Source organism: Ovis canadensis, chromosome 1 (genome assembly GCF_042477335.2).
Source record: "Ovis canadensis isolate MfBH-ARS-UI-01 breed Bighorn chromosome 1, ARS-UI_OviCan_v2, whole genome shotgun sequence".
NCBI lineage: Eukaryota > Metazoa > Chordata > Mammalia > Artiodactyla > Bovidae > Ovis > Ovis canadensis.
Genome location: NC_091245.1, coordinates 118,480,447 through 118,493,749, shown reverse-complemented (window position 1 = coordinate 118,493,749; position 13,303 = coordinate 118,480,447). Strand labels below are relative to the sequence as shown.

General features: G+C 45.3%; 1 protein-coding gene across 3 annotated transcripts in view; it reads left to right on the top strand.

The window, feature by feature from the left end:
• The first annotated feature begins 10,288 nt into the window (after window positions 1-10,288).
• The window catches only part of RXRG (retinoid X receptor gamma), a 52,953-nt gene continuing 49,938 nt past the window's right edge, over window positions 10,289-13,303 (top strand). For 2 of the 3 annotated variants that reach the window (XR_011248132.1, XM_069547650.1), the window contains exon 1: window positions 10,436-10,938. Coding sequence is in view for 2 of the 3 variants with exons in the window: in XM_069547650.1 (XP_069403751.1) it covers window positions 10,890-10,938 (49 nt within the window). In the remaining variant the exon portion in view is untranslated. Of the gene's footprint in view, window positions 10,939-13,303 lie in introns of all 3 variants that reach the window. The other variant, XM_069547639.1, reaches the window with a different exon arrangement.

The following is a 13,303-nucleotide window of genomic DNA, read 5'->3' as shown; positions in this document are numbered from 1 at the left end:
GCACACACACCCAGTCAAGATTTGCTCTTCTTCAACACCATTCTGTAAGGCTGTGATTCTCAAATTTCACTGCTCATAGGACTCACTTGTGAATCTTGTTAAAGAGACATGTGTCCAGGTCTTCCCTAGCAGTCCAACAGATAAGACTCTATGCTTCCACTGCAGGAGGCATGGGTTTGATCCCAGGTCAGGAAACTAGGATCCTGCATGCTGCATGGCCCAAAAGAGAATAAATAAATACATAGATAAATAAACAAATCAGTTCAGTTCAGTTGCTCAGTCGTGTCTGACTCTTTGTGACCCCATGGACTGCAGCATGCCAGGCCTCCCTGTCCATCACCAAGTCTCGGAGTCCACCCAAACCCATGTCCATTGAGTCAGTGATGCCATCCAACCATCTCATCCTCTGTCGTCCCCTATTCCTCCTGCCCTCAATCTTTCCCAGCATCAGGGTCTTTTCAGATGAGTCAGCTCTTCACAGCAAGTGGCCAAAGTATTGGAGTTTCAGCTTCAACATCAGTCCTTCCAGTGAACACCTAGGACTGATCTTTAGGATAGACTGTTTGGATCTCCTTGCAGTCCAAGGGACTCTCAAGAGTCTTCTCCAACACCACAGTTCAAAAGCATCAATTCTTCAGTGCTCAGCTTTCTTTATAGTCCAACTCTCACATCCATACATGTCCACTAGAAAAACCATAGCCTTGACTAGATGGACCTTTGTTGGCAAGGTAATGTCTCTGCTTTCTAATATGCTGTCTAGGTTGGTCATAACTTCCTTTCCAAGGACTAAGCGTCTTTTAATTTCATGGCTGCAGTCACCATCTGCAGTGATTTTGGAGCCCAGAAAAATAAAGTCAGCCACTGCTTCCACTGTTTCCCCATCTATTTCCCATGAAATGATGGGACTGGATGCCATGATCTTCGTTTTCTGAATGTTGAGCTTTAAGCCAACTTTTTCACTCTCTTCTTTCACTTTCATCAAGAGGCTCTTCAGTTCTTCTTCACTTTCTGCCATAAGGGTGGTGTTATCTGCATAGCTGAGGTTACTGATATTTCTCCTGGCAATCTTGATTCCAGCTTGTGCTTCCTCCAGCCAAGCATTTCTCATGATGTACTCTGCATATAAGTTAAATAAGCAAGGTGACAATATACAGCCTTGATGTACTCCTTTTCCTATAAATAAATAAATACAAAAAGAGAATACAAAATACATAGTATTTTTTTTAAAGACAGATACATGTCCAGGTCCCAAAGATTCTAATTCAGAGAGTCCAAGAAAAGCTCAGAAGTCTCTGTATTCAACAAACTGCCTCCCTGCCACCCCATATGAATCTGATGCCGATGTGCCTGGACCCTCTGAGCAACCCCGCCACAGCTTCTTCTCTCCTGGGAGTTCCATGGTCGATACTAGCGGAACTGGCACAACAGTCTCCTATAAGGCTAATGTGTGTGTGTACTGAGTTGCTCAGTCATGTCTGACTCTTTGCGACCCCGTGAACTGTAGCTTGTCGGGCTCTTCTGTTTATGGGGATTCTCCAGGCAAGAACACTAGAGTGGGTTGCCATGCCCTCCACCTCCAGGGGATCTTCCCAACTCAGGAATTGAACCCAGGTCTTCCAGGCAGGGAGATTCTTTGCCATATGAGCCACCAGGGAAGCCCATAAGGTTAACATGATACATTAAATACAGCAATTACTCACATTCTGTCTGATATTGCTGAATACTCTGACTTTAAGACCTTCCTTGTGCCGCAACCCAGGACCCTCCCTCCTCCCAACCCCAATCAACCATCTTTCTGTCTTTAGCTGTTTCTATTCATTTTTGCTGCTGAACAGAGTTACCTGAATGCTGGTGGTTAATGTAGTTCTCATACAATTCCTTCTGAAACTAAATTCTTTCTGGCTTTTTGGGAACAGCTGCCTGGAAATAAAGGTGGTTACAGTGTGTTTGGCCTTTGGCAGGAAGAGGACTACTTCTCAGCTAACCACTAACTCAGAAGACCTTCCCTACTCTGGAGAAAATCATTATAGCAAGATACATTCTCATGTTTTAATATCCAGCATTCTTTCTGACTGCAGTTCCCTTGGATTTTGCTTTTAATAATATTTTGTGCTTGTTTTTAAATAAGCTATAAAAACACATTGTAGAGTAAGAGGTGCTATACCCATGGGAAATTTCATTACTACTGCTTATATAATTGTAAGACCCTCCTATGATATGAATGCCTGAACACAACAGGGTCAGTTTCACCTAAACCCTCCTTTGCTGTATCTTATACGCTTTGCTCAGTGGATCTTGGAGAGGGCAAAACAGAGACTTTTACTGCCATACCAAACCTGTGCCTACTTCCACTGCTGCTAGGTCGCTTCAGTCGTGTCTGAGTCTGCGACCCCATAGACGGCAGCCCACCAGGCTCCCCCGTCCCTGGGATTCTCCAGGCAAGAACACTGGAGTGGGTTGCCATTTCCTTCTCCAATGCATAAAAGCGAAAAGGGAAAGTGAAGTCGCGCAGTTGTGTCTGACTCTTAGCAACCCCATGGACTGCAGCCTACAGGGCTCCTCTGCCCAAGGGATCTTCCAGGCAAGAGTACTGGAGTGGGGTGCCATTGCTTTCTCCGAACCTATGCCTAGGCGCTCCTAAATGAAAACCCAGTCAGATAGACACTTGCCCTTCTGTAAATATAGCTCTACAAGTGGTGGGGCCTTTGGGCTGTGCCAGGGTTAATGGTGAGCTTCATAACGTCCCTGTCTGCCCCGCCCTGCTCAGCTGCTAGCAGTGATCTTCTGCCTCCAGCAGTCACTGGACGGTATATTTAGAGCCTCTTCCCCAAGAGTAAGTGTGATCTGAAAATAGATTGCTTGGCTTGTGTGTGATTGGGTTGCAGCCTCCAGCTCTATACCTGAATAAGTGTAGGTGGTAGCCAGCTCAACACGTGGGTTCAACAGAATCCAAGTGACAGTGGCCTGGTCTTGGGGGTTGGGCTTTGGTCGAGCATTTTTCCTCCCTCAAAGGGACTTAAACAGGCCTTTCTGAGGTCTGAGGCTGACGTCCACCTCTTTGGCTGGGACTCCTTGGATCTGGACCCAGTCTGGATTAGAGTGTCCCATATTTGCATGGCTGGCCTCTCTCTGCTAGGGACCAGATGTTTCCCTCTGGTCTCAGCCCTATTATTCTCTCAGCAGGATCACAGTTGTTCTGTATCCTGAGAGCTCCCATGTGCTTTGCAGCTGTGGTTGAGTTGTTTATGACAGGGAGGGTTTTATGATCATCATTTGACTGGGAACCAAGAGATGGAGGCATACCCATAAATGTGCCTTCTACCTTGAAATTTTTATGACAATGTTACTTAGTTTGGAGTTAAGGGTCATTATAAGTTACCCTTAAACTCTCAGCTCATAGCTCCATGTGAACAGAGACAGAGCCTGTTATGTTCATAGTTATAATCTCAGCATCCATTCAATAAGCATTTATCAAACCCTTACTGTGTACAAAGTAAAATACTAGATTCTTTGATAACATAAAGATGAATAAGAGGTTCTCCCTACACTCAGAAAGAAGATTCCAGTTTAACGAGTTATGACACAAAAGGAAATTCAACTAGTGCTGTAATAAATATTTAAGCAAGTTTTTTTTGGAAAGCAGTGGAAGTACTATTTGCAAAGGAAGATTGACAGAGAAAACGGCCTTTAGATAGTGCCTTTAACAAGTAAGATTTTGACAGCAGACAGGGTGGGGTGTGAGCATGTCATGCTGAGAACGCAGTGCCAGCAAACCTCAAGTCAGTGTATGCAAGTCTACACAGCAGATGGCCTCAGCCACCACGTCTCCTGCTAAGCAAGAGCTCCTCAGGTTCATAAGCCCCAATTGTATGTACTAGCAGATGGGCAAAGTGGATCTTATCGGTTCCTTGGAACTATCTTGGGAAGTGGTTTCTCATTTTCTGCTGATGGGTCCTTCTTAGCCTCCCATCGTGGAAAGGTTCTCTTTCCTTAAGTCAATAGTTCCCAAGCTCATCTGCATGTTAGAATCTCCTGGCATTCTTTTAACAGTTCCAAAGCGCAGACCACAGCCCCAGACTGACTAAATAATCTCTGGAGGTAGATTGTCTAAGTATCTAATTTTTGAATTTTTCAAGCTTCCTGGGTGATTCCAGTGCACAGACAAGTTTGGGAATATCTCCCTTGAGGCACATTTAATTCAGTCAGCTGGTTTCATCAATGATTAGAGCAGTTAGCTACAGTATAAACGTGGCTGGTTGCAGAGCCATGGATGACACCTTGTAAATATAGTGTGTACTTTTGGACACATTTCAGGCCTTATGGCCCAGTTGTTTTTTTTTTTTTTATGATAACGGATACAGTTCTAATTTAAAGCTAATCATCACTCTTTCTGAATTAGGTACCTCATTTCTCTCCTCAAAGGATCTCAGTCATCGAGACTGATGCCCTGTACTAATGCCATTATGGAGCCTGTCCACAGATGAGCCTGTGATTCCAGAAAACGGAACTCATGAAAATGAAATTTGGGCTGAACACCGGCCCCCTTTTGTCCGATGCCCTGGGATCTCGGTGTAATCAGTGAACTTAATTATTCACTAGTCTCACATGTACTAGATTTCTGGTATGTGTTAGACTCTGTTGTAAAGACTTATGGGGCTACAAGAGTAACTCAGATCAAGTTGACAGTTATTTAAGCTTTGCTTCTAGTAGGACAGGTTTTCAGTTGCATTCATGATTATAACAACTTGAGGAGTTAATAACAACGTCTGGTGACACAAGAGTGGTCCCAACCCAACTACAGACTACAGGAGTCTAGGAGAGAGAGCGGTGCAACCAAAGAGCACCCAAAAGGCGCCATGAAAATGGCCTGGGGGAATGGGTGGTATTTGGATGGAGAACAGAAAGCAGGGAAGCTGTTCTGCGCAGAGGAGCAGAGCAAAGATGGATTACTGGGGTGGTGCCTTCGGAAAATGGCAAGTCATCTGAATTTGACCAGCATGTGGGGGAGAGAAAAGACAAGAAGGGAGGCTGTCAGTAGTATACAGCTGACATGGCGTGTTGAACGTCGGATTGTGGGTAGGCCAATGGGGTGATGGAAATCCTGACGGCTAGGGCATCTGAAGGTGAGACCTGAACATTCTCATTCCTTAGCTTCTCGAATGCACCAAGCTCACTCCCTTGTCGGGGCTCTCAGAGTCTCTCTTTCCTCTGTCTGGTACACCCTCCCCAACCACTGCTCTTTGTTTTTTCACCTTGGCTGAATCCTACTCATCCTTCAGGTCTGAGTATAACTGTCATTTTCTCAAAGAAGTCTGCCCTGACCTTTCAACTGAAATTAGATTCCTCTGCTATAGTCTCTCATCTCATCCAATTATTTTCCTTCCTTGTACTTATCACAGATTATAATGATATATTTGTGTCTGTGACCATTTGTTTGACATCCACCTCTCCCATCAGCTGGCATAAACTCCATGAGGTCAGGGACTTTATCTATCTTGTCCCTTAGTGTATCCCCAGTGAGTGACAGGCAAAAAGGTCTCGATCAGTGTTGGCTGAATGATAAGCAAATGAATGAGGGACAGCAAAGAGAAAAAACAATATATATGGAAATCCCCTTACACACACAGAAAGACATGTAAAAAAGAAACATATCATTAATAAGAGAAAGATTATGGTCTGGTGCAAGATACATTGGCTAGGAGTCAGAGTTGGGGCCCAGTGTTTATACTTATTTCTGTCACTACCTAACTATGAGACCACATCCAAAATCCAATTTGTTAGAGTAGCTATTTTTCCTTCTCTGCTGTCACAGCCTTGGTCTCAAATTCCTCATTTATAAAACTGGGATAATACAACCTGCCCTATTTATCTTCAGTATTGAGGAAAATAACTGAAACAATATACAGTCATGTAGGTAAAATACTATACAAAGATAAAAATATTAATCCATAACATCAGTGTGGAGATATTTGTGTCTAAATCTTATATTTAATGTCGGCAATTGGCAAATAAGTAACTTTGGCTTTTCATTTGTGTTCACTGCAAAATATTCTTTCTATCACCATTTACTCTAAAGCGAAAAAAGGAAAATAAAGACCAATGTTAAATCTATATTCTTTCATTACCAGAGTGAATGTAAGACGTTACATTGAGTCTGTGTTGAGCATACTAGTGAAAATACATGCCCTTTTCATTTATTCAAAGGCACAAATGGCTTTCATAAAAACAGAACATATCATTTAAGGAGAAAAAATAATTAGCTTTAACAAGAAATAAGCTCAGAATTCTCATGAATGGATTTGGTGAGTCCCACTATGGACACTGAGTATTTGGTTTTTAATTTGACATCTTAGTGAAAATTCAGGACCAGCTGGAGACACTGGAGTGAGTGAGACACAGAGTTATCTGAGAAGGGCTTAGCTCAGGATAAAGTTGTTATATCAATAATGAACTTAAACAAGGCACAGTGGTGCCAAGCAAAAAATGTGGATTAGAAAGAAAAGCTACATTCATATTTTTTGTGCTTTAGGCTTAGTACTTTATGGCTTGTTATGGAATGTTAAACCAGATGGAAGGTAACCCATAAGGACAGCAGGCTGGGATATTTGGGGTCTAATCATATCAAGCATTTTTTAATGCAAAAATAGTTATTGAGCACCTATTGTGTGTTTTAGTGTTTGTGTGGAAAAATTTTGTTGGGAGATGGTAACTGGGTATGAACAATGAACTAGAAGTTGGAATGAGCATATTGGGCTCCCACAGTGAGCAAGCAAGTTAGCCAGAGCAGAAGGGACCATCAGAGAAAGGGAAGAAAGACAAGCAAGAAAATAGGACTTCCTTGTTTGCATAGAACTTCTTAGTATAAAACAAACAGACAAAACCCCAAACTAAACCAAAGTGCATGCACAGCTCTCATCACATTTGATCTATAAAACAAAATAAAACCCAGAAACCTCAGTGAGGTTGGCAGTGTGGGTGTTTTCCCAGAGAATAAATGAGCCTGCCCAAGACCACACAGCTGGACAGTGGGGGCCTCACATAACTGAACCAGCACACTTTCCCACTGTGAAGCTCAAAAGGTAGGATGAGATGGCATGGTGAGGTCTTTCCATGCCAGACTAAGGAATCTGGTCTTTATTCTGGGAGGAAAGGAAATAGACAGCACACCTAATTTAGCACAAGGGGAAGAAGGCAGAGTCCACCACAAACTGCCAGCAGATCATCTTGACAATGACCTTGGACAAGGCTCTACAGAGAGCTTGCTAAAGGATGGCTTTGGAGGACGTGGAAGAACCCTTGCCAGCACCTGTTCACCAGAAAGCCAACTGTGTTGGAGCAACTCATTTCCTTCTCTGACAGGAGTACCATAGAAAATTTAGTTGGCACTTCATTGGGATGCTTCCTTCAGATACCTCTCTGGAGAAAATGGACAATAATGGATGGATGGTGAATTAATTTGCATTGGATTTTTCTACTTTATTTTTACAAATTTTATTTGATATATTATTTTTTTATTGAAGTATAGTTGAATTACAATAGTGTTGCTGCTGCTGCTAAGTCGCTTCAGTCGTGTCCAACTCTTGTGGGACACCATAGATGGCAGCCCACCCAGCTCCCCCATCCCTGGGATTCTCCAGGCAATAACGCTGGAGTGGGTTGCCATTTCCTTCTCCAATGCAGGAAAGTGAAAAGTGAAAGTGAAGTCACTCAGTCGTGTCCAACTCCTAGCGACCGCTTGGACTGCAGCCCACCAGGCTCCTCCATCCCTGGGATTTTCTAGGCAAGAGTATTGGAGTGGGTTGCCATTGCCTTCTCCATACAATGTTGTATTAGGTCCAAATGTACAGTAAAGTAATTCAGTTATATATATATATATCTATATATATGTACACACACACACACATATATTCTTTTCAGATTATTTTCTACTATGGTTTATTAAAAGGTATTGAGTATAGTTCCCTGTGTTATACAATAGATCCTTGCCGGTTATCTCTTTTAAATATAGTGGTGTGTATATATTATAGTTTGCACTGAATTTTAAAGTTGAAGGGAATTTTAAAACATATCTAGCCCTTCTCCATTATTTTACAGATGAGAAAAGGGAAACAAGAGGTTAATCGACTTGCTTTGAGCTATATCATCATCATAATCATCATTATCATTATCATCACCAAAATAGTTTACATGCATAGCTTACACATTTACTGTATATCTGGCATATTCTAAGTGTTTAATATGTATTGGCCTGACAGATGGCTCAGTGGTAAAGAATCCACCTGCCAAGCAGGAGATGTGGGTTCGGTTCCTGGGTCTGGAAGATCCCCTGGAGAAGGAAATGGCAACTCACTCCAATATTCTTGACTGGAGAATCCCATGGACAGAGGAGCCTGGTAGGCTACAGTCCATAGGGTTGCAAAGAGTCAGACATGACTGGGTGGCTGAGTAACACGTGCATGGCTGGTTTAACCCTCACAACAAACCTATGTGGTAACGGAGGCTCAGGGAAATTTAGTAACTTGCCAGTATCATGAGGTTATAAGCAATGGACCTGGGATTTGTACCCAGCAAGACTGGCTCCTGAATTGGTACTTTCTTTTTAGGTACAGCCTCTCCAAGCCATAAAACTAGCAAGTGACAGAACAAAGTGTCAAAGATACTAATGAATGGACTTTCTAGTGGTAGGCTGCAAGACGTCCGTGTTATGTCCTTTTCAACGTTGTTATCCACAAGTTGGATAAAATACGGAAAGCAGTTCATCAGATCTTCAGAAGTCATTATATGGGGAGAGGAGTAAAAAATACACTGGACAAAGGAAGCAGGATCTCAAAAATTCTGGGATGATGAATTTAAACATTTTCCTTTCAGGGGAACATAGGAAGATACTGCTTGTTGATTCTCAAACCAATTGCCCAAGAATGGAATGGGGGATGTGCATAAAATACAACTTGGGGGTATGGATTTATCAATTCCTACATGAATAAGCATGTGAGGCTGCCCAGAGCTAATGCAATTTAGCAAATGATATTCCATGTATGTCTTTCACTGGTCATGTCCATGCAGGTCTCAGCTGATGTTCTGAGACCAGAGGCCTGCTAGGGGAGCTCTGGGCAAGAAGACTCTTCACAGTGCTGGCCTGATCTTTCTTCCTCCTTCCTGACCTGCTTTTGCTCTGACCCTCCATCTTGGCCTCCTCCCCTCTTGCCATCCCAACTCTATTCCTGCCTCTAACCTTTTATTCTTAGCTTTTGTTCCGGGCTCTCCTACCATGTGAATCTTGCTTTTTATTTCCCCACCATGGGACTCTGATTTGACGGCCTCTGTGGTGGTCTACGTGCAGTGCGGCATCTGAAGAAAACCCTCAGAGCTCAGATCATGACCCTGACCTCTGGTGGGTGTGCTGACAGCACCCCCATTGCCCTCCCAATACATTCTCCACGAGGAGAAGATTTGGACTATATATGGGGTATTGTATCCAAGTCTGGCTGACCCCTTTCCCTACCATAAGGGTATCTACGTAAATTGAAGTACATTCATAGAAGAAGGATAGATTGTGAATAGACTTGAACAGTTGGTGATATGTGAAATGAATAAAAGAGACAAGAATGCCTAGAGACTGTAGATTATGGCCTTGGGAGATTTATCTCCGAATTTGCAGATGATCCTATTGTGAAAGACCCCACAGGCTTCTCCTGTGTGGCCCCAGGGAGTAGCCTAGAACCTGTGGGCAGAAGAAGCGGGGAGGAGATAGATTTCAGCTCAGTGAAAACTTTCTCATGAGCTGTTCAGAAATGGAATGGAATGAAATGATAGTGAGCTTCCCATCACTGGAGGTGTTCGAGTATAGGTGGAGCAGTGGCTTGTCAGGAAATCTGTATAACAGATCCAAACATCAAAGGGATGCATAGACTCTGATCTGTGGGCCGGTTCCACCAAAGAAGCTCTGTGTCAGTGAGGATTCAATGGCACTTTTTGAACAGGCAGCCTGATGACAGTGGTATATAAGGTGAACGCTTCCCTTCAGTGACACATCGGAGGCCCACCTGTCTGTCTTTCCTACCTGTACTGTGTTCTGTGTGAGTGAGCTCTGGCTCCTTACTGCCCTCCTCAAGCTTCGACCATTTGAGCACAGACCAGTGCTTCCGGCCACCAGAGCAGGCGGTGCTTACTGCAAGTCTAAGGGCCACTCTGGATTAGTTTTTCCAAAGTTGGGGAGGATCTCTCACTCTTGGCCAATCTTGGGTTTATGAAGGGGTCTGTTCTCTCTTCGCTCCATCCCCACCTCCTTTCCCAGATCAAGCACCAAGTGCATTGGCTAGTTAGAAGCCATAGGGAAGAAACCCATTTTAATAAAACCCCATTGATTTTTTTTTGGGGGGGGACGCAAGTCAAAGAAAAGACATCTAAAGAGTCCCTCCCCACTTCCCCCTCCTCTGTCCTGACCTACTCTGGGTCAGTCGCACATCGATTGGCTTCCCAGATAACAGATCGTGCCACCGGTGGGGACCTCTGGGGACCAGCCGGGAGCTGCAAGAGTCGCACGCAGCAGCCCTGCCCCGACTTAATCAAACTAGCAACAGGATCTGCCTCCCGCGGCAGCGCGGCGGTGGCAGTGTGGCAGCGGCGGCGGCGGCATTATGCGTGATTACTGACAGGCACCAGCTGCTGCCGCCACCGCCGGCTCGACGCACGATGTGGACGCTCAGATCGAGAGGCAGATTCCTGACTAATCCCAGAGGGCTGGCCCAGCCCGAGCTGCCCGGGCTGCTAGGAAGCGATGACCACTCTTGTTAGCCCAAGTTGAAGGGAGCCCGGTTGCGCTTGGGAGCAGGGAGAGGCCGAGCCACTGAGCAGACGCGTCCAGGAGGACTATGAACTGAAGAGTCAACATGTATGGAAATTATTCTCACTTCATGAAGTTTCCCACAGGCTTTGGAGGTGAGTATTTCACACGGCTTCAACGCCGGGACCGTCTGGAGAGACCGAGCGGACATGGGGAGATCCGGATAACTGGATTAGGATTGAATTGGGAAGGAGGGCATATGTGTTTATCGGCGTCTATGGTGTGTTTCCGTGTGAGTGTGCGTGTGAGCGCGCGGGCAGGAGTGAGGGGCACGGATGGGGAGAGGGAGGGAGGGAGAGTGGGAGAGAACGGGTCCGTAGGTGAGGATCTGTTTGCACATTCGAATGAGTGAACAGATGGGAGGATATGGGGATATTCTAAGGAGAGCCTGAACCAACATGCTTGGGAGTATGTCTGAGACAAAGGTAGACTGAGAGCATTGTTCTAACTCAGTGGGTTTGTGGGGGTGTGAAGAATGGAAGAGGTAAGAGGAAATTACTGGGATGAACCTAATACCCAGCTTGCCATGAGAAAAAAAAAAAATGACGGAAAAGGTTTTGCCAATATTAAGGGTACCTGGGATACTTCATAACAACAGACTGATTGTTTTATTTAAAAGCAGATTTCCCTAGAACTGCATTTTTTTTTAAAAAAAGAAAACATAGTGCTTTAATTTGCTGCCTGTTTTCCTTCCTCTGTTTTCTCCCCTTTTGATTTGCTAATAGCCTCTTGTCCCCTCCCCTGCTGCTGCCCCCAATTCCACTTCCAGGGTCACTGCCAACACCTCCATTCTGAGGGTTGAGATCTGGGCGTGGTGGTGGTGGGGGGGAGGGGGTGTCTGGGCTCTCATAGCAGAGAACAGGCAGCTGGAGCTCCAGGTTGCCAAGCCAGGCAGGGCAGCCAGGTGGCACTTCCCAGGGGCTGCCCTCACACCCAGGCACTTTGGTCCCAGGGCTCCTTTGACTCAGTGACAGAAGCAGCACAGTAGCCCAGCTTTGGGTAAACGGGCCCAACAGCTGACCAACTGCCTCTGACTTGTCAGCTGGTGGCAGGAGGTTTGGAATCTTAGGAGCCAAAGCGGAGAGCAGACGCTGGCAGGCACGACAAAGCAGAAATTCTTGTTAGGTCTTGAGGACTGAAAAGTCCCTGCCCTCCCCACCTCCTGTGAGGACAGATAGGCAATTCATCTGAAGGCCTGGGAGCAAAGCTTGTCTATTCCACTGGGCACGCCCCTCCATAAGGTGTAGTGGGACACTGGAAGCGGATGGGGTTCCTGTCCTGGAGACATTAAGCCAGGGGGTTTGCTTATTTATTCGGGATGCGTTGGGCAGTTTTTATGAACTAAGCATGAAGTTAGGTGCTCATAACACAGATGTTCATGAGATAGAGTCTGTACTATTTGTCCTGGGCAAGCTTGTCATTGCGCAGACACATTGTAATACGGCATGTTATGTGCACCGTTGGTTGCAGAAGGAGGTTGCTGCTTGGATCCGATGGGTGAGGGACCCTGGCCACACGTTCTGGGGAAGACAACATTGAAGTTACTGGGGCCAGTCTTGTGACGTGACCCAGTGAGTGTGGTGGCCAAGGCTGTGAAGCAGACATCTGATCTTCAGTATACAGTTGGGTGCTGTGGAAAGCCTTCCTGACTCCCATCTTGGTCCCCTTCTCAGCTGAGAAGCACTTTTTCCTTTTCCTCCTGAGTTCAGTTGTCTGAAGAACATGCTTATCCATGAGATTCTTGGGACCCTCGAGGTCTGTGAGGTTATGGCTTCTTAACTGCCTAGGAGACCCTCTGAGATGGTTGGGGTGAATAGAAGGATTGAAGGCGGACAGGTGTAGGAAGAGACAGTCTGGGGAAAGAAGGTCTAGTCCAAAATTCACTGGGAGCTGCTGTCTGGAATCTTGGGATTGTAATACCCTGAGACCTCAAAGAGTGCCTTGCTGCTGCTAAGTCACGTCAGTCATGTCTGACTCTGTGCGACCCCATAGATGGGAGCCCACCAGGCTCCCCCGTCCCCGGGATTCTCCAGGCAAGAACACTGGAGTGGGTTGCCATTTCCTTCTCCAATGCATGAAAGTGAAAAATGAAAGGGAAGTAGCTCAGTCGTGTCCAACTCTTAGCGACCCCATGCACTGCAGCCCACCAGGCTCCTCCGTCCATGGGATTTTCCAGGCAAGAGTACTGGAGTGGGGTGCCATTGCCTTCTCCAAAAGAGTGCTTTAGTCCTCTCTTAATATAGATGGGTAAACTGAGGCCTCAAGGAAGGCAGTACCAGGCTAAGGTTATATGGGGTTGAGGAAGAGAGCCCATCTAGAAAAGCCCCTGAGTCAAACTTCTAATTACGTTCGTTCTATCTGATGCAATGAAAAAAGCATGAAAGATCTCTATCTGTCTATCTCTCTATCTCTCTATACAGATAGAGAGAACTGAGTTTGGTTCCCAGGTTTTTACTTACT